Source organism: Lepidochelys kempii, chromosome 6 (assembly GCF_965140285.1).
Source record: "Lepidochelys kempii isolate rLepKem1 chromosome 6, rLepKem1.hap1, whole genome shotgun sequence".
NCBI classification, from domain to species: domain Eukaryota; kingdom Metazoa; phylum Chordata; order Testudines; family Cheloniidae; genus Lepidochelys; species Lepidochelys kempii.
Window position 1 is genome coordinate 16182972 of NC_136385.1, and position 19733 is coordinate 16202704.

General features: G+C 57.1%; 2 protein-coding genes and 1 long non-coding RNA gene across 7 annotated transcripts; 2 read left to right on the top strand and 1 right to left on the bottom strand.

Moving 5' to 3' along the window:
* The first annotated feature begins 1971 nt into the window (after nt 1–1971).
* TMEM138 (transmembrane protein 138) lies at nt 1972–9419 on the top strand. Of its 4 annotated transcripts, none has more exons than XM_073346921.2 (5): nt 2000–2732; nt 3980–4237; nt 4934–5105; nt 8274–8478; nt 8681–9419. In XM_073346921.2, the coding sequence occupies exons 2-5, from the start codon at nt 4110–4112 to the stop codon at nt 8791–8793; spliced, it is 618 nt and encodes a 205-aa protein (XP_073203022.2). In that variant the 5' UTR covers nt 2000–2732; nt 3980–4109; the 3' UTR covers nt 8794–9419. The 4 variants fall into 4 exon arrangements, with proteins under 4 accessions (XP_078709261.1, XP_078709262.1, XP_073203022.2 ...); XM_073346922.2 differs by having other exon boundaries at nt 2403–2732; nt 8274–8349; XM_078853135.1 differs by lacking the exons at nt 3980–4237; nt 4934–5105 and having other exon boundaries at nt 1972–2732.
* A 2816-nt stretch (nt 9420–12235) lies between these two features.
* On the top strand, nt 12236–17359 carry TMEM216 (transmembrane protein 216). Of its 2 annotated transcripts, XM_073346926.2 has the most exons (5): nt 12236–12309; nt 14769–14870; nt 15374–15466; nt 15875–16076; nt 16647–17359. In XM_073346926.2, exons 1-5 carry the CDS (start codon nt 12297–12299, stop codon nt 16660–16662), a joined length of 426 nt encoding a protein of 141 aa, XP_073203027.1. In that variant the 5' UTR covers nt 12236–12296; the 3' UTR covers nt 16663–17359. The 2 variants fall into 2 exon arrangements, with proteins under 2 accessions (XP_073203027.1, XP_073203026.1); XM_073346925.2 differs by lacking the exon at nt 12236–12309 and having other exon boundaries at nt 14217–14870.
* Nucleotides 17360–17493: 134 nt separating this feature from the next.
* Nucleotides 17494–19729, bottom strand: LOC144930643 (uncharacterized). The gene is made up of 3 exons (XR_013635904.1): nt 19393–19729; nt 18584–18844; nt 17494–17975 (listed from the first exon to the last, which is right to left on the bottom strand). It is a non-coding gene; the product is annotated as an uncharacterized LOC144930643 (long non-coding RNA).
* Nucleotides 19730–19733: the final 4 nt, after the last annotated feature.

A 19733-nucleotide genomic window follows, 5' to 3' on the forward strand; every position in this document is an offset into this window, starting at 1 on the left:
TGAGATAGATGGGCAGGGGTGTTCAAGAAGTGATGATTGAGGAGCTGTATCAAGGGTCAACAGCGAAGGTGGAAACAATACATGCAATTTGAGAATTTTGAGGTGACAATCAGATTAAGACAAGGTGATATGCTGAGTCCACCTCTCTTCATCCTAGTTATGGAGTTAATTAGTAGGAGATCCAAGTCCGTGGAGAGAGAGAGAAAGCTAACGTATGCTGGTGACCTGGCCCTTTTGGTTGATAGCAAAGAGGGATTAGTAAATATCATAGACTGGGCCTCTGTTTGAAGGTAAACATAAAGATAACTGAAGTTGTGCAAGAAGGCAAGGCTGAAGAAGAGCTGTTGACAGAAGTTTCAGGAGAGAAGCTGAATCAGAAGAATTTGTATACTTGAGAAATACACTTAGTACCACTGGAGAGAGGTGGGGGGAGGGGGAGAAACCAATGTGCGTGGGCGGCAGTGAAAAAAGTGGCAGGAGTACTGTGGGACTGGCAATTAACAAACAAGCTGAAAGAAAAAGTGTATGCTGCCTGCATTTGTCCCTGCCTGCTCTACAGTTTGGAAACAATAGGTCTTACAGAGATGGAAGAGAAAAAAAACATACAGGTAGCAGAAAATACTATACTGAGGAGAATGGCAGGCAAGCAGAGAGTAGACAGAGCACAACAGGAAGAAGTTAGGGGGAAGTTGAACTTGGGACTCTCAATGATAGATAGGCAGGAGAGCACCAGAGCACTTTTGAGATGGGTTGGGCGTGTGATAAGAATGGGAGAAGGACCAGTGAAGAAAGCACAGGAGGAAGAGGACAGCAAGAACGGCCATGGAAGACCAACGATACAACAGAGTCAGTCAAGAGAAGTTTGAGAAAAGGGCTGGAACTCCAAGTCCTAGATCTACGAACCCAAGTCATGGACCCAAAGGAGTGGCAAAGAATCATGGGCACCTCTGGCTCTGTGTAAATGGAAACGGGGTCAAGAAATGAAGTGAATGAATGCGAGGCTCACTGTATTTGCCTCGTGCTGTATGAGTCTTTGGGTGCATGCAGCGTCACGATTTCAAGATTTTCTTTGCAACCATGATGGCTAGAAACTTACTTAACTCAAAAGGGCTGATTCTTGTGCAATCTTCAGCAGCTGAGGCCTTACAAGTGAACACTAAGAATCATGAGCCTCACAATAAAGTGGTGAGCTGGCACCATTGAACAGGGCAGGATTCAGGGCAAGGCACTGGTGATTTGGGGGTGCCTATCCCCCAGCCTGTAACTTGCCCCTTGTGAGCAACCCCTTTAGCCTGCCAGGTCCCTAGGATCCGCACAGTCTCCTGGGGGCAGGCCTGAGGCCAACACACTGAAAACTGGGGCGCCAGTGAGCTGGGGTTTCCTGCAGCCAGGCCAGCCCCTGTGCCTCCACTAGTGCTTGGTTTACAATGGCACCAAGGAGCCTGGCCCATGCTCAGAAGGGGCCCCAGCCTGCTCTGTTGCTGGCTGCTCCCCACCCACCACTTGCTCCTCTCAGCCTCCAGGGTTGTGCAGGGTGTTCTGCACTTGTGGGGGGGTCTTGGGGAGGCTCTGGCTGTAGGGAGTTGGGGGCGGGGTGTTGCAGAGGTGCTGAATTTCTGATTTCCCCCTGGGTGCTTGACCCCAGCTCTGTCCCAACCCCACCCCCACTCCACCCTTTCCCCCAAGGGCCTGCCCCCCACCTCTTCCTGCCCCCGCTCCACTCCCGCCCCACCTCTTCCTGCTCCATTCCACCCCCTCCCCAGAGTGCCCCCGCCTCTTCCTGCCCCTGCTCCCACCCAGTGCCTCCTGCCCGCTGCAGGATACCTGATCAGCGGTGGGCGGGAGGCTCGGTGGACCAGGGGGAGGATCTGATCAGCAGGGCTACCGATGGGTGCTGAGCACACACTATGGGGTGTTGGGCAGGGGGGCTCTTTGGCATGGCATGGCATGGGCCTGCCCCCGAGGGGATGGGGCATGCTGGCACCACAGGGCCACTGTGCGTCTGGCAACAGCCGGTTTGTAAATAGTGGCCTCGCACTGGGCTGGGCGGAGCGGGGCCGCCCCTGCCATGCCATGCGCCTGGCGGGCCCCTCGCCCTGGGGACTGGCCTCGCCGCGCCATGCTCCATTGCCCCTGTGGGGGCGCACAAAATGCTAATCTGGCCCTGGCCTCCACCCCATGGGTCAAAGCCAGGCCCGGCTGGGGAACTGGGCCCGTGCCAAGGGAGTGCTGCTGGGGCCATGACACTGCGCAGGGGGAGGGGTCACGAAGTCATCTGCTGCCCCTCAGCAGCCCCCCACCCCCCTTTGCCCCTTTTGGACTGGTCCGCTGACCCCTCCCCGGCGTCCACCCCACCCCCGTCCAGCTCGCACCTGTCGTCCGGCCTGGCGCGGTGCACGCTGGGAGCGGTAGTTCCAAGGGTCCGCGGACCCCTTACGGCTCACTATGAGGGACAGCGGAGTCCGCTCGCCTTCCGCCCTGCAGGCCCGCCCCGCGCGCAGGCACTTCCGGGTCGCGCCCTCCCCGCGGCACTATGGGAAATGGAGTCTTCGCCGTCCAGCAGCCGCCGCGGCTCACAGAGACGGGCAGAAGGGAAGAACTCAGCGCCACTCTATGATCCTATTGGGATCCGGAGGTGCCCCGGCTTCTCTCTGAGCGCTTCCGGTTCCGCCGGCCGGACCGGTCGCCAATGGCTGTGCGGTCTCCATGGGGATGGAAGATGGCGGCCCGAGGTGCGTGCGGGGCCCGGCCCGGGCCGGCGGGGGGAAGGCAGCTGCGCCCAGGGGAATTGCAGGGGGCGCGCTTGGGCCGTTGCCCCCTGGTTGTGCAACCGGGGGTCCCTGGCTCGGGGGCCGGTGACCGGGGGGTTCCCTGGGCGGAACCCCGGGAGGGGGCCCTAGGAGTGGAGGCGTCAGAAAGCTCCTGGGTCCCGAATCCCCGGAGGCGCTGAATTAAGAGGGATTCAATTGCGATGTCCCAGAATCGCCCCCCCCAGCCCCCGTAAATGTTGGCAGGGGTTCGCCCTGATCTTCCTGCCCCCACCTATGTGTGATCCCCTAGTATTGTAGCCCCTCCTACTGGGGGTGACCCAATTTGTTACCCCCCCACGTTGTTGCAATCAGAGAAGGGGGTGCGGGGGCTGGCTCTGAAGTGCATTTCCTCTTTTCTTCTATGGACAGACCCATATCCCCTCCCCACGGGTGGGTAAAACCTCATCCCTGGTGTGGCAACCTGCCCCAGCTCCTATTCCTTGTCTCCTCCTCCCTGCTCTGGGGTGATCCCGAATCTCCAGGAAGGATCCCTCTGCTGCAGTCTCAGGCTGTGCGTGAGTTGCCCTAAACAAGATCACCCCATCGCTCTCTGCTCAACCCTGTGTCCCTTCACACCACTACCACTGTGGCTGTGCCCCCGCTGGGTCCCAACCCCAAATGTATTTATGATCCTCCTCCCTTATGGGCATCTGTAACCCACCAAGATTCTGTCTCCTCTCATTCTTCTTCCAGGGTCATGTCCTCCCCACCCCCCTCCAAATGCATTCTCTGCCATAACCCTCAAGTAGCCTGATCAGACAGAACAAGAGCTCTTGAGCTCTCTGACTATGACCCACAGGGTAGAGAGCACCCTGGTTAGGGCATGGCTCTGCATGGAGCCCCTGAGATCCTCTCCCTGGTATGCCTGCAGCCTCTAGGTAGGAGAGCACCTGTCTTCTGGGTGAAGGGAGTCCAAGGTTACTGCTATGACTCTTAAGGGTGTCCTTTTGTAAACATCTTTGCTCTCTAGCCCGGAGCTTGGTGCTGGGTAGCTGAAACTGAGAAGGTGCCATGGATTTGGGCCCACTGTTTGGGGGCATGTGAAGCAGTTTGTGGGAAACCCCTGGCCAAGCTGGGCTCTTGGTTGAGCTGCAGCTTCACTCCTAGGCCAGGTAGGCATTTGCCACAGGCCCTGCTGGAGATAGACCCCTTCTGACTTTCTCTTCCAGACTCCAGAGCTCAGCTGTAGGGAGAGGCTGTGGTGCAGGGGGGGATCCTAAGCCCCTCTGGCCCTGAGGATGAGCTGGCTCTGTTCTCTGGAATGCACACGCTGAGGGCCCGCAGCCCTGGGAAAGGAAGATGCTCCGGACTAGTAACTACAGCCTGGTGCTCTCCCTGCAGTTCCTGCTGCTCGTCTATGACCTCTTCGTCAACTCCTTCTCGGAGCTGCTCCGCACGGCCCCCGTCATCCAGCTCGTGCTCTTCATGTGAGGCGGCAGGGACTAGCGGTTGGAACTGGGAGAGCTGGGTTCACTTCTCAGTTGTGGGAGGGAGTGCGGGCTAGTGGTTAGAGCAGGGGACTGGGAGTCAGGAGCCCTGGGTTCTCTTCTGGCTCGCCGCCACTGTGGTCAAGTAAATGGGGAGAAGGGGGAAGAGAGGACAAACTGAGGCAATGGAGTGCAGGGGGAGGACTTGGAGAAGGTTTTGTCCTCCTTCCCCTGCAGTGCAGCAGTACCTGACTGCCTTCCTCTGAAGCATCAGTTACTAGCTGCCAGGGGGGAAGTGGGGCATAGCTGCAGGGAGAGTCTGGTCTGTGGACAGTGGCTCCATTCCCAGAGACAGCCTGTGTTCTTGGCACTAAGCCAAGTGTCTGTTACATAAAGATCTGGGGAGGAACATCTGTGTCTGCCCAGATCAATTATCAAAGCAGCAAATTACTGCACTAGGAGGGGCTGCTTCGGCTGGAGGAACCACCCAGAGCTGGCTGCCTCTCGTCCCAGGGGCCTGGTGCATGGTGTTGTTCCAGCACAGGCTTTGTGTTTTGCTGTGTAGGCCAGGACAGCTGGGACACCCCCTGGGGCAGAGGGCAAGGCTTGTGTTGACCACTGTGTCCAGCACATGGCCCCAGGGAGGGCTGTGGTCTCTGGAAGTGCTGTGTGCTCATGGCATCTATCTCCCCGCAGCATCCAGGATATTGCCATCCTCTTCAACATCATCATCATCTTCCTCATGTTTTTCAACACCTTCGTCTTCCAAGCCGGCCTGGTCACCCTCCTCTTCCACAAGTTTAAAGGGACCATTGTCCTGTCGGCGGCTTACCTGGTTCTGAGCATCGCCTTCCATGTCTGGGTCATGGTAAGGCAGGGCTGGGCTCTGGAGTCTCAGGGGGCATAGGAACAGCTGTACACATCTGTCTAGATGGGTAGCTCACCCTCTTCCGGAGCACCTGGGACCCTGGTGCATCTGGTATGATACCCATTCTTGTAGTCTCAGAACCACCACTGGCCTGATGTCCTGCCCCAGCTAGACTCCAGCCCATCTGCTCTGCTAGCCCCCCTTTGGCATGAAGGTTTAGAGAGGGCCAAAATCCCCTCGCACACCAAGCCAGTCCTGCCACACTCTGTAAGTGGTGTGTTGTCTTGGCCTCCTTCTGGAGAGCAGCTTATCCTGAGGGAAGAGCCTGGAGAGGTCAGAGCTTCACTCAGGGCCCCTCTCGCCTTGCAGCTCGAGAGAGGGAGGATTGCTGCTCTGTGGAATGTTTCTGTCTCCCAAAGAGGCAGCAGTGCATCGCTGGAGAGAGTGGGGCACTCTAAGGAGAGGAGTGAGGTACCGGGAGCTGCCGCAAAGCACCCTTACACCCAGCCCCTCCCTGATTGTGGGATTCACCCATGTTTGAAGCAGGGGGATTGGGCCTGGAGTGGAGGGGGAGGAGGGACAGAAGCCCCACTTCCACTCCTCTCCCTTGGAGGGAGCTCAGCTGGGCTCCGTGCAGACCTTCCCCAGCCCCTTCCTCCCAGCTTGTTCTTCAAAGCATTGTTCTTCCCCAACTCAGATCCTTTCTTTGGGGGCACGTGTGCCTCCCCAGCCTCCCCCTCTCTTCTTGGATATCGGCCATGGGGCCGGGCAGAAGCCCACCCCATCTGCCAGATTTGGGGAGATGCTTCTCCCACTAGGCAGCATAGTCAGCTACGGCTCTTCGGGGACCTGACTGACGTGGGTCTGCGAGCAGCCCTCCCAACCACTTCAAGCAGAGTCCCCACTGCCAAGAGCAGGATCGGGGCCTCACACAGCAGCCTGTTTCATGGCCATCGGCAGGTGCTGGTGTCCTGGGCCTTATGCTCTCTTGATGCCATGGTGGGAAACGTGGCCGGGGGAGGCAACTCCATAGAGTTTATTTGGAGCGGGGATAGTTTGGGGTTCAAAAATACATTTGACTCCAACTCCTCCCTTGGCGGCTGGGGCCAGAGGATGGCGGAGGCATCAGTTCTGCCCTCAGGAGCTGTCTTGGGAGTGATCACAATACTCATAGTGGGGAAATCAGAGGTGTTCACTCCTTAAGGGGTGGTGGAGTGGCGACACAGATCCATCTAGTGGGGTAGCCCACCCTCTCCTGGCACAGCTCAGGCCATTGGTCAGTCTGTTGATATCCCATCACTTCCTCCCAAAAGGATTTTGCTCCATCTGAAACTGCTCAGCAGAAGCCAAGCCCCAGAGAACACTGTCTGGCAGGGGACTGCTGGAGCTAGGGTGGAAACTGACCTGTGTCCTCAACTGTGGTACCCATGAAAGGGCAGTACACCAAGAGCCTTTCCCTTTGAAATCCCCCTCCTTCCCTTTTCTCCTGGTCTCACCGGTTCTGATCAGGGTCTAACAGATGAACAAGTGCATCCTGGGTTGGATCCTGTGCGGGAGCCCTAGGGAGTTGCATTTTCAGGGATGCCTGGCCTGGTCGGTACTTGCCCTGGAAAGCTCCGAAGCCTGCTTTAGAGTCTTGCTGGAATGGCTTCCCCACCAACAAGGCTAATCCTTGGGTGAGCAGTGCCAATGTCCATGCAAGGCATTACATGGGATAAATCCCCACCAGGAGCCAGCGCTCAGGGGTGCAGCTGGTCGCAGGAGCCACAGGCTGCGAGTGTCCGTCCCAGATTGGGTTGGAGCGAGCACAGCTGCTGGCAGCTCTGCTTGTACCCTGCCCTCCTCGGAGAAGGGTAGGGAGGGTTGCTCTCCGCGCATCCTCAGGACACCCACCATCCCCCCCTTACCACTCCTGTTAACTCTTTTCTGCCCTCTTTCTTAGGCACTGAACCCCCCCTCACCCCCACCCCCCCACACACACCTTTGATCTCACCTGCTGTGACATTCCCAGTCTCTTAAAGGGCTAGCCCCACAAATCCCATTTCTCTGCTGGGGCTGCTGCTTGGCTCTGAGACGCTGGGGTGACCAGCTGGATGGGTCTAGTACCTGGCCCAAAGCCACTGGATAATAAACTAGCCACTTGTATTTGACCATTTGGGGCTGCAGAATGTCAGTATTAAGAACCACTGATGCGCGTAACCCGATGGAGCAGGGCATCATGGTGAGGCACTGCCAGCCAGATACCAGCTGCCTTTGCTGCCATGAATGCAGCACAGCAGCCACCGTGGTCCCCCTCTGCCCTGCCCCCCCCCATGAAACAGAGAGCCACAAGCATCATCTCCCCCCTGCCTCCCTGCACAGAGGGTGACACCCAGGCACAGAGAGGGGCTAAGGGTCAAATCCTCAAAGGTATTTAGGTGCCTAACTCCCATTGAAATCAGTGGGAGTTAGGCCCAGCTCCTCAGAAGTATATAGGTGCCTAGGTGACTTGCCCAAAGCCACCAAGTTAGTGAGCAGCTGAGCTGGGAACCCAACCCAGATGTCCTGACTCCTAGTCCTGTGCTCAGACCGCCAGACCCTATCCCTCTGAGGTGCCAATGCAAGTAACTGGGAGGGCGTCTGCCTGGCAGCTTCTCCTGGCTGGTGCTGCCCATGGGCCATAGCTGGGCAGTGGGATTTAAGAGGATTTTCTGGGATCTGTGTTGGGAACCTCGACTAGGTCTTGGTGTTCTGTATAAATCCGCTGATCTGATTAACCTTTGTGTGCTCCCTGAGTTGCTCCCTGGCACTCACACCCCCGCTCATAGGGAAGAGGAGGGAGATCTCTAGACAGCTGGGCCCCAGAGACAGGCTCAGAGAGGGGGATGGTTCTTGTTGGGAAAGGGTTGCTTTGGAAAGTGGATCAGTACAGTGATGATGCATTTCTCCCTCTGCTGAGGGGCTCAGCCACTAGGGGGAGTCCTCTAACCCTGGGGAGATAGAGAGCTGCTTCTCACTGGGGGTCTGGAGTAAGTGACAAGGGGAGGTGACTGAATGGAGCAGCCCGGAGAAGAGAGGAGCAAGGAAGTGAGTTAAGGGACCCAGCGTCTGAGCTCTGTGGTGGGCCGGGCAGGTGCTTGCGTGGCCATTTCCTGCCCCTGATGTCCCTTGTGCCTCTCTTTCCTTCAGAACCTGCGCTGGAAAAACGCCACCCACTTTGTGTGGACGGACGGGCTGCAGGCCCTCTTTGTGTTCCAGCGGCTGGGTAAGAGCCAAGCTCCATCATGGACCCCAACACACAAACACAGACAACAGCCCCAAAGCAGAGCTACCAGAGCTGGAAGTGGGCTGACCCCATCTGCCTTCCCTGCAGTTTCTCCAGGCTGGACTTGGGGTGGGTTTGTTAGGGAATGGCAGCTCTACGTTCCCATGAGCCGTACCAACCCCTTCCCATGGGGGCTGGATCTCAGTGAGGCTCTATCTGTCCTGGAGGTCCCCAGGGCACACTGGGGTGATCCAGCAGATGGAGGATGGGGTGGGGGAGAGGACATTCCCCAGCCGGCTGTATTGTCTCACCTTCCTCTCGCTGTCCCCAGCGGCCGTGCTGTACTGCTACTTCTACAAGAGGACGGCCTTGCACCTGGGTGACCCCCGCTTCTACCAGGACTCCCTATGGCTGCGCAAGGAGTTTGCTCAGGTCCGCAGCTGATGGCTTCCTCCAGGACCCAGAGCTATGGCCGGTCCATGGCTGCTCCCAGCTGGCTGGCATGGTGCCCGCCGTTCCACCTGTGCTCTCTATCGGCTGTCTGAGAAGCCAGTGTCTCTCAAGCCTGGTCTCGCGCTCCATCCCACGAACTAAACAGGCTGGAGAGGTCCCATCAAGAGACGTGTCATCCTCGCACCTGCTGCTTTCCTGGTTGCCCGCTCAGGCTCTCCCTCATCTCCGATACCTCATTCCACTCCCCTCTTCCAGATCAGCGAGCTACTCCTGCCCCTTTCTCTCTGGACCCAGCTGCAGCCTCTCTGAGGAGAGATCCGAAGTGCCAACCAGGTTTGGCTGAGGACTCCTGTCCTGTAACTGCAGCGTGGCTCCTCTTCATCCAGAACAATCCTTCCTCCAGCCCTACGCACAGCTCACTCGCCGCCTGACCAATGGGATCCTGTCCGGTATTGGCTCCATTTGGCCTCCGCTTTGCATATCTGGTGGGATGAGATGCCAGGACTCAGCCTGTCCTAGCCGCTCAACGTTAGGCCTGTCCTGGTGGTAGACCCTCCTTTTGTACCTGTGTATTTTTGTAAATTATGAGACAATAAATTGGCTTCATTTTCCAGAAACCTCCTTGTGTGTGCATGTTTTGGGTGCACCCTCCTTACCCCAGGCCCTGGTCTATCCTATGTGTCCCCCGCCCCAAACACTGTTCTGTTCTAGCCCACATTGCAGCTAATTCCCATACTGGAGGCAGGAGTCCAATGGCCAGGACACACGCATGTTATAATTCTTGACATCTGATTTGTGTCCATTTATTCTTTTACGTAGAGGCTGTCCAGTCTGACCAATGTACATGGCAGAGGGGCATTGCTGGCACATGATGGCATATATCACATTGGTGGATGTGCAGGTGAACGAGCCTCTGATAGTGTGGCTGATGTGATTAGGCCCTATGATGGTGTCCCCTGAATAGATATGTGGGCACAGTTGGCAATGGGCTTTGTTGCAAGGACAGGTTCCTGGGTTAGTGGTTCTGTTGTGTGGTATGTGGTTACTGGTGAGTATTTGCTTCAGGTTGGGGGGCTGTCTGTAGGCAAGGACTGGCCTGTCTCCCAAGATTTGTGAGAGTGTTGGGTCATCCTTCAGGATAGGTTGTAGATCCTTAATAATGCGTTGGAGGGGTTTTAGTTGGGGGCTGAAGGTGACGGCTAGTGGCGTTCTGTTATTTTCTTTGTTAGGCCTGTCCTGTAGTAGGTAACTTCTGGGGACTCTTCTGGCTCTATCAATCTGTTTCTTCACTTCCGCAGGTGGGTATTGTAGTTGTAAGAATGCTTGATAGAGATCTTGTAGGTGTTTGTCTCTGTCTGAGGGGTTGGAGCAAATGCGGTTGTATTGCAGAGCTTGGCTGTAGACAATGGACCCCTCTGCCATGTACATTGGTCAAACTGGACAGTCTCTACGTAAAAGAATAAATGGACACAAACCAGATGTCAAGAATTATAACATTCATAAACCAGTCGGAGAACACTTCAATCTCTCTGGTCACGCGATTACAGACATGAAAGTTGCGATATTACAACAAAAAAACTTCAAAACCAGACTCCAGCGAGAGACTGTTGAATTGGAATTCATTTGCAAATTGGATACAATTAACTTAGGCTTGAATAGAGACCGGGAGTGGCTAAGTCATTATGCAAGGTAACCTATTTCCCCTTGTTTTTTCCTACCCCTCTCCCCCCCAGACGTTCTTGTTAAACCCTGGATTTGTGCTGGCAATGGCCCACCTTGATTATCATACACATTGTAAGGAGAGTGATCACTTTAGATAAGCTATTACCAGCAGGAGAGTGGGGTGGGGGGAGAGAAAACCTTTTATAGTGGTAAACACCCATTTTTTCATGCTTTGTGTGTATAAAAAGATCTTCTACACTTTCCACAGTATGTATCCGATGAAGTGAGCTGTAGCTCACGAAAGCTTATGCTCAAATAAATTGGTTAGTCTCTAAGGTGCCACAAGTACTCCTTTTCTTTCTGTGGTGTTTAGTCGTTCCCCAGTCATGGATCACGGCCCTGCTGAGCTAGGCACTTCAGAAACACAGAACAGAGATGGCTGCCACCCTAAAGAGCTGACAATCTAAGCAGTAGGCAGGAGACAATAAGATAATACCGGTTAGGGTGACCAGATGGCAAATGTGAAAAATCAGGATGGGGTGGGGGTAATTGTTGCCTATATAAGAAAAAGCCCCAAATATCAGGACTGTCCCTATAAAATGGGGACATCTGGTCACCTTGACTGGCGCTGGAAGCAGTAGGGTCTGCATTCCTACCGCACAGTAGGCATTACTGCATGGACTGAATAGGCAACTGCTGAATTCCTCCATCAGCCTGTGTTGGAGGGCTGGGCAGGGTGCAGAGTCTTGGTAAAGACCAGGGTAGAAGTTTGTATGGGGAATAGTGCCATAACATAGGGCAGGCAGAGTTACATATAGACCCACATAACACAGCCCTTGTTTCCCATGCCACCCCAATCTTGGAGGGGCGAGAACATGAAGCACTTGCTAGCCTAATGTTCTCAGCTGAATGGAGAAACCCTTCAGCTTGCCAGTAAGCTGTGTTTTCAGAATTGGTTTATTTCCAAGCTGCCTGCTCCAGAGGAGGGGATCTGGATGGTGTCTGGTGGTGATCAGAGCTGAGGGAGTACAGCTCGGGAGTTACTCAGAAATAAATTCCATGATTCAGAACCACAGTATTTCCTTTTTCCAGACAGGCTGCAGGCCTGCACTGCTGAGCGGACGAGGTCGGACAGTGAACCAGCTATTCTGCTTAGGGGAAGGGAATGCGGGGGTCACTGGTGAGCAATGGGGACTACACCAATGCAGAGGGAGGGATATCTCCAAATCACCTGTATGGTCTGTGGGTCAGGGTGCTGAAGGCAGATGCAGGGCATCATTGGGAAGCGGTGCCAGGGGTCGTTTGGGGACTATGAGGCCCCCAATATTAACCATCAGCCCCTGGACAGGAGGAGGAGCCAATGGCAGCGTTGCCAAGTCTCGCCATAAACCCCCAGCTCCTGGAGGCAAGAGCCGGGGGAGCATCGCAATGTCGCCAGCTGCGGGTGGGCAAAGGGAACGAGCCGTGCAGACAGGAGACGGGCGTCGAACCCAGGTGTTAAGCCAATAATCAATGGGGGGGCGTCTGAGCCTGCAGGCCCCCCGGGGGCCGCCCACGGCTCGGGGGGCCCTGGGCTGGCTGGAGAGCAAGGCGAGCAGAGATGTCGGGACTCCGGGAGCTGGAGCTTTACGCAGAGCCCCAGCCCGGGGTACCTGCCTCCGCCACCCAACGTAGCCCTCGCTGCTCAGGCCCGGCGGGTCCTCCCGCACCATCGAGCCGCGGGGCTGAGCCGGATGGAGCGGCGCGAGCCGCTCTGGCCCCGCACTTCCGCTTCCCCCTCCCGCGTTCCCGGAAGCGATGGCGCTGGATGGCAGTTTCCATGGAGATGGAAGATGGCGCCCAGAAGTAAGTGCGGGACTGGGGGAGGGGATCCCGGATTTCCCTCCTCCCCCCTCCAGCCCAGTGCGTGGGACACCCTCCCCAGGAGCCTTCACCGAGCACGGGGCGGCAGCATCCCTGGGGGGCAATTCCGGGGGGGGGCTGTGCCACGTGACTCCTAATCCTTGCGGGAAAGACACGTGACCTCCTCCCTATCCCCACCTTCGGGGGCGCACGTCCCCCTGCCCCACCTTCTACATGGGGTGCCACGTGACCCCCCACTTCCCTGACCACCCTGGGGCTGCCACGTGACCCCGTTCTCGCGGGAAGGGTCCTTGACCTTCCCCTCCACGGGGGGGGGGCACGTCCCTTCCCCCACTCCATCCCAGGGGGGCCACCTGCCTCCCCTTCCCCCACCCCATGGACGGAACTGTGCCTTCCCCCCCAGCCCTGTTTCCCCCTGATTGCCTCCAAGCCTATCTCCCCAGGTGGTGATGGAGAGGGTGTCCCTGCCCAATCGCCCCCTCCTGGACCTTCAGGAGCTGGCTTAAAAACAAAATGAGCAGATTTTATCTCTCAGGAAAGCACCGGGCACCTCCCCACCCAGATCCACTGCCCCCAGCTGGCTCAAAGGGTGCTGAAAAGCAGCTTGCCCTCAGAGCCCAGGCCTGGAAGCCTCAATGCAAAGTACAGAGCTACAGCCAGCAGGGGCTGGGATGAAAACAGTCAAGAGTCAGGCAGCGTTAGCTTTGGCACTAAGATCCATTCTCATCACAAACCTGATTACCATCGATCGGTACCTTGAAAACACCGCTTACTACAGGGTTCTGTCATCTTATAGACTTTAAGGTCCGAAGGGACCATCATGATCATCTAGTCCAGGATGGGCCAAGTTTCACACCCCGCTCCCTGGCGGAAGCTCGAGGGCCAGATTAAAACATTTGAAGGGCCTCATATGGCCTCTGGCCCGTAGTTTCCCCACCCCTGATCTAGTCTGACCCCCTGCACATTGCAGGCCACAGAACCTCACCCACCCACCCACCCACTCCTGAAATAGACCCCTAACCTCTGGCTGAGTTACTGAAGTCCTCAAATTGTGGTTTAAATACTTAAAGTCACAGAGAATCCACCCTTTACAGACATATTCCTGGGAACTTTATTTCACCCCAGTCAGAACAGAAGACAACAGCCATGGGTCTCTGGCTTGTTACTTCCAAAACATCATGTTCTGCTGCTGAAAGACCAGCCCACACAGCTGACAGCTTGTCTGTCACATCACTGCTGTTGGAGTCAGTGTTTCACTTTGGCCTGAAGCACCAAGCAACTAGGAACAGCCGGCTTGGAGAGTCTGCAAAACCAGCTCCTGCTGCTGAATTTCACTCCTTGCTGCCTGACACCCAGCTGTAAAGTGGGGCAGGTGGCACCCTACTGTGCAGCTGGGCATGTGCAGGAGCTCTTTGATCTTAGCTGGACCTGCTGCCCTGCCAGGTTTTCTTTTTAAATACCACTGTCCTGTTCTCAGAAATCCTCTTCCTGCCAAGAGTGGCTCCAAGCAGAGGGAGAAAAACCAAAATATAGTGGGGAAAGCTCCTGCCTGCAGACAGAAAGTGGAGAGGCTTAGAGACCCACACTGCCTGCTTCTAGCAGAGAAGAGCTGACCACGAACCAACGGCTGGAAGCTGAAGCTGGACAAATTAAAATTAGACAGTAGGCCCATGTTCCCAACAGTGAGGGGACAGACCACGGGCAAAAATGACCCAGGGAAAAGGGGGATTCACATCACCTCTATGGAAGATGCTTTAGTCAAACACGTTACTGGACTCATGCCAGAAGTGAGGTCAGCTCCAAGTGGCAGCTCACCCAGCCTCTGGGGTAACTTGGCAACCTGTGCTATACAGGAGGTCAGACTCAGTGATCCTTTCTGGCCTTAGACGCTATGAAATCACAATAGCACCCAGCAGCCCCAGCTGAGACCAGGGCTCCATTGTGCTGCACTAATGCATTGCGAGAACCAGCCCCTGTCCCCGTGAAACAAACTAGACAAAAGCTGGGAGAAAGGAAGGATTCTTATCCTCATTTTACAGATGGGAAACTGAGGCCCAGAGAGACTCGGGATCAGATTTTGAGGTGCCTAAAGAGGCAGGTGGGCACCTGTCTACATCTTTAGGTGCCTACATCTCTTTGTAAGTCTGTGTTTAGTGGCTTGACCAGGGTCATGCAAGGAGCCTGTTGCAGAGCTGGGAAGGGATCCAGGCCAGTACCTTGACCACCTATCCTCTGAGTCAGTCCCTTGTGTTCATCCTATCTCAGAGAGACAGACAATCCCTCATCCTACGAGGACGGGGCTCCCATGGGGAGTTAGGGGTTAATGCAGCTCAGGCCCTTCTGGCTTCCTCTGCCCCCTTTGTGGGGAAGAATGAGGGCGGCAGGCCTGCATGGGGAGCAGCACCTCGCCCATTCATGCTGTTCATCTGCCCATCCCCTAGGCCGCCAGCTCTCCTCTACACCCCTGGAAATCCTGCTCTTCCTCAATGGATGGTATTATGCCACTTACTTCCTCCTGGAGATCTTCATATTCATCTATAAAGGTGAGTTCCCTCCGCTGCCATTCCAGCCTCCATTTCAGATCACTAGGGCTGCCCGCTGTGCTGTGCCATCAAGTGCCACTTGACTGAGGGCAAGGCAGGCAGGACAAGTCCAGTGGAGTGCCAGCTGACTTATTCTACCGAAGACCCTCATGCCTCTCAGCCCATGCATGCGTTTCAGCCACTCCCAGCCCGTTGCAGGGCTGCGTCTGGTGGGAGGAGGAGTAAGAGGAAGCCATTAGCATTTGGCTCTGATGCTGAGCAAAGGCCAGGACCTGTTAGATGAGCCTCTCTCTGCACTGCATTTCTGTGGTCCTGCTGGCACCTCTCTAGGGCTCTCCACCAGACTTGCCGTCCCTAGAGGAAGGCCTTCAGGCTGAGAACCACTAGCTGTTCACGGCCATCTCCTCTTCCTTAGGAGCCTGTCCTGGGTGAGGGACAGTGACATGCCAGAAAGAGGGTTTGGGGGCCTTGCACTCCTCCTGAAACAGGGCTTGTGTTCACAGGGCTGCTATTACCATACCCCTCTGCCAACCTGGCCCTGGATCTTGTCATGCTCTTCCTCTACCTCGGCATTGAAGTCACTCGGATATTTTTTGGTGAGTGCCTAAGATGAACAACAGGGCAAGCAGCCCCTTGCAGGCAAACACCTCTGAGAGGGCTGGACTGGTGTCTGATTTCACTGGGCCGCCAAGCAGCCAGCACATGACTGACTTTTGCTCACTCAGCTTGGAGATGGATCAGTGCCTTGAGCTGAAGAGCTCTTTGCCTGAGCCATCCAGGTCCCTGGACCGGGGCCAGATTGGAGCCAGAGCCCTAGAGAGGAAAGGCTCCATGTCCCATTCCCTGCCCTTGGGCTGGATTGGAGCCTGTGTCCTAGAGGGGATAGGCTCCATATCCCAATCCCCCAGCAATCTGTCCCCACAGTCGTGCCCCTCCAGGAAGCTGCGTGCGTGACTGGCTGCAGGGTAGGGATCAGTTGCCTTACTAACTGTGCCACGTGGCAGGCTCCAAGGGGAACCTGTGCCAGCGGAAGGTGCCGCTCTCCATCAGCCTGGCCTTGACATTCCCAGCGGCAGTGATGGCGGCCTATTACCTGCTGCTGCAGACCTACGCCCTGCGGCTGGAGGCCATTCTCAATGCCATCCTGCTGCTCTTCTACGCTGTCGAGCTGCTCCTGGGCATCCTCACCCTGGCCTCCTTTTCCAGGTACCCAACCCCCGCCACTTCCTGCCCTGAGAAGCAGCAGCACTGGGAGGCAGTGGGAGACTGAGCAGGTGTGGGCAGGGTCTGGAGGGGTAACACGGGGCAGGGGAGGAGCTGGGATGGGGAGGGAGACAGGATCCAAGGGGTGAAAAAGCACTGGGACAGGGGGAGACTGGACCTTCTGGGCTAGTGGAAATGAGGGAATAACTAGGTAATGGGCAAAGAGGGAGGCTGTGGTGGAGACAGGGTGAGGGAGGGAAAGTGGGGAGAGAAAACGCTGATGATACAAACAGGAAAGGCTGGGCAAGCGGCTCATGCACATGCCTGGGGATCAGGACTCCTGGGTGCCATTCCTGACTGCCCTGCCTCGGTTTCCTCATCTGCACTCCTCTCCTCTGATTGGCTGCCTCTCCCCACTACGAGGACAGATTCACGGGAGGGTGGGGAAGCAGTTGGGGTGACAGGGTTGCCCAGGGATGTGAGGGAAGCTCCCCCCAGCCAGAGCCCTGTGCAGGGTGGGGTTGGAGAGGCTGCTATTGACGGCCAGGCTCTCTCCTGTTTATCTCCCTCTAGGGTGGATTCGTACTAAGGCTCCATCCAGGTTGTTCTGGGCCAGACAAGGCTACGCATTGCCCCAGTGCCTGGGACCGAGGCCACGCATTCCCTCCCTCCACAGCTGGTCTGATGGCAGCGTCCCAGCCCCTTGGAGCAGAGCTAGACCCAGCCACAGCCACATTCCACATCAGCCCCTTCTGGGCAGGAAGCCACCGCTGGTGTGCCCAGTGACTTGGAGAGAGACTGTAACTCGCATCCTGGACCTGGCGCCTCATGAAGCAGCCATTCCATGTGCCCAGGCATCACTCACCCGCTGCAGGCACCGCCCTCCCCCACCTGCCAGGCATTGGGGGGGAAAGGGGGGAAAGAGGCTGCTGGGAGCTGTCATGGATCCCATTCTGGCCCCTACAGCCAGGGCTTAGAGTTTGTTCGAGCCCACGCACACAAGGCCAGGTGGCCCCTGGCCCAGACCACACCCCCAGGGATCATGCCTGCACCTGCTGTGTCCTCCCATTTCAGCATGGGGGCGGAGGGGCAGACGCCCAGGGCCCCCCGTAAGTATTAATAAGCTCCTGTCTATCGCATGTGTGCAGTGACTGATGGGGAGGTGTTTGCGCCCACTCCCCCAGATTCAGTGTTGTTTGCTGTAGCAGTGACTGTGGCACTTTTTCCCCTCCTCTCGCACCCTCCGAATCAATACTATTTTCCAATAAATATTTATTTTTCTGCTACTGCTGCTGCCTGGAGCCTTTTCATTAGAGTAGGGCTTCCCCCAGGGGGCAGCAAGAAGGCACCTCCCTCCCTGGTCCACTAGAGGGCAGCAACAGCCACCTGCTCCCACTTCAGAGCACATGAATGCTCTCTGCTCCACATAGCACTGCTCTGGCTTGGAGAAGCCCCATTAACTCGCCTCCCTCCCCATGGGCCACATCTCCTCCCAGCAGCCGGCTCCAGGTGGCAGGCCAGGCCCATGCCAGCCTGCACTGTTTGCCCCAGCCCGGACCCACTCTCCGGTTAGCAGGAGGGATACTGATAGTGAGGAGAGATGGGCAATGACTGGGTGGCAGCAAGAGGGGAGGGGTCCCAGCAATAGGCTGGCAACGGCTGAGACAGTGGAAGAGAAGTTTATTTCAGGGGCTAGCAACCCTCAGTAGCGGAAGGGTGTGGCAGAGGCTGCGTCTGAGGCCCCTGCCCACAGGCGGCCCCCTGCCTCCACCACCAGGTACTTCTTGTTGGGAGCCTTGAGCACGAGGCAGCTGGAGGAGACGAACTGGAGGGAGAAGTTGCTGGGGTGGTCTTCACTCGCCATGACCAGCCCGTCCTTGTCCAGGCTCCAGTACTTGTTGGCTGCAGGCCAAAGGGGGCAGTTAGGGCCAGGTGACATGAGGATCATGGCGGAGGGGGCAGCCACCGTGAAAGGCACACTTGGGTTCATGTTAACCTAGGGAGGCTTCCGCAGGATGTTACGTGTGGAATCACTCCAGGAGATGCACACCAGAACCTTGCTGCAGAGCGGACACTAGCTGGGGCCAGCGTGGACTCTGCTCCTCGAAGGATTATGGGAGAGGCAGGAGGCGCTTCCCCCTTTCCTTTGGAGTGCTGGCTACTGCACCAGATGGGAAGAGGAGGAGCTGGGGGCCTTCAGCAATTCATTGACTGTGTCCCCAGTGACAGAGGAGGGCATTTCCAGCCTGGGCAGGGGTACCCTGGGCAACCCCACTTCCTAAGACGTGGCCAGGGGCCCCTTCTCCCACCTCCAGTGGGGATCCCCTAGCACCCCCATCCCCAGGGATACCCCAGTGCCTGCACAGCCTCATCACCCTGTACCCCCACAGTCCAGCCCCTGGCATGGATACCCTGGTACCCCCCCCATGCCTAGTACTCCCCAGCCCATTGTATCCCCAGCCTCCTGGCGTCTCCACGCCCAAGCCCCTGGCAGGAACCCCATGCCGCACCGACTCTGAAGTGGCAGAAGCCGTCCTCGCTGAGCGCCAGGGTGCTGGCGTCGTAGGCTGGCCGGTTCCCGTCCAGGCGCTGCGTCCCGGGGAACAGCCCCACGAAGCCAGCCTCGCTCTGCAGGATCAGCAGGGGCCGGTTCACCAGAAGCAGCAGGAACTCCTCCTTCTTGCCTGAGGGCACAGATCCCAGCAGGCAGCGTTAGCTCCAGCTGGCCCCACATGGGGCTCGGGATGGAGGCTACCGGCCCTGCAGAGGTGCTGTGCGGGGGCAGAAAGGGCCAAAGCTCAGTCAAGTCAGGTCAAGAGGGGCTGCTGCTGAGAACCATCCCTTTGGTATATGGGGGGGATAGGGGGAATGGGGGTAGGTGACGCTTCAGAGTAGGGCCCTGGACCCTCCTTCTGTCCCACCCCTCCAGGGCAGGGATCGAGTGGAGAAACCAAAGCTTCTGTGCACCCAAAATCACCATTGCTGCTGAAGAGCAAGCCCTGGAAATGGACACTCTCCTTGCAGGGCAGGCTTGGACCCTGCTCCTGGACCCTGCTCCAGGACCCTGCTCCAAGGCCAGGGCGAACCCTGGCTGCAGCCAAGGGGGGCAGTTAGCCCAGTTTCCACCTCCCCAGATCACTGGCACTGAGATACCCTGGCCTCATGTCACGTGAGTCCCAGAACAGCCACTGCATGGGAGGGATTTATCAGCACCGCCGCAGGGCTGGATGGGAAGCGTGGGGCAGTGAGGAGAAAGGGCCTCTATCGCATTGCCAACCCCCCTCCCTGATTAGGGGTATCGGCTGCACCCTGCCCCTACCTGCTGCCTCGGGCACCAGCAGCAGCTGCCCGTTGGGCCTGGTGGCCACTTGTCTGCCGTCAGCCATTCGCAGCGTCACCCTCTGCTCCCGGTACTGGAGTGAGAACCAGACCCCCTTGTCGTGGGTGCTGGTGCTCACCACAGAGTCATTGGGGCCCTGCAAGGAGGCAGCATTACGGGGCAGGGCGGGTGCTCAGCTCTCACGCTCCCCCTTTGGGGGGATCAGGAGCTGCTCCAGCTCCCAGCGGGAGTCTGGCCACAGGCCCAGTCCTTGGAGTAGGGTGACCAGATGTCCTGATTTTTGGGTCTTTTTCTTATATAGGCTCCTATTACCCCCCACC

Excerpts from the sequence above, each read along its gene's own strand:
- TMEM138 (XM_078853135.1), top strand. The coding sequence starts at position 2,151 with ATGCTAATCTGGCCCTGGCCTCCACCCCATGGGTCAAAGCCAGGCCCG. Across the intron at positions 2,733-8,273 it reads ATGGAAGATGGCGGCCCGAG|AACCTGCGCTGGAAAAACGC; the intron begins GTGCGTGCGGGG and ends TCTTTCCTTCAG. Across the intron at positions 8,479-8,680 it reads TTCTCCAGGCTGGACTTGGG|CGGCCGTGCTGTACTGCTAC; the intron begins GTGGGTTTGTTA and ends CGCTGTCCCCAG.
- TMEM216 (XM_073346925.2), top strand. The coding sequence starts at position 14,651 with ATGCAGCTCAGGCCCTTCTGGCTTCCTCTGCCCCCTTTGTGGGGAAGA. Across the intron at positions 14,871-15,373 it reads CTTCATATTCATCTATAAAG|GGCTGCTATTACCATACCCC; the intron begins GTGAGTTCCCTC and ends TTGTGTTCACAG. Across the intron at positions 15,467-15,874 it reads AGTCACTCGGATATTTTTTG|GCTCCAAGGGGAACCTGTGC; the intron begins GTGAGTGCCTAA and ends GCCACGTGGCAG.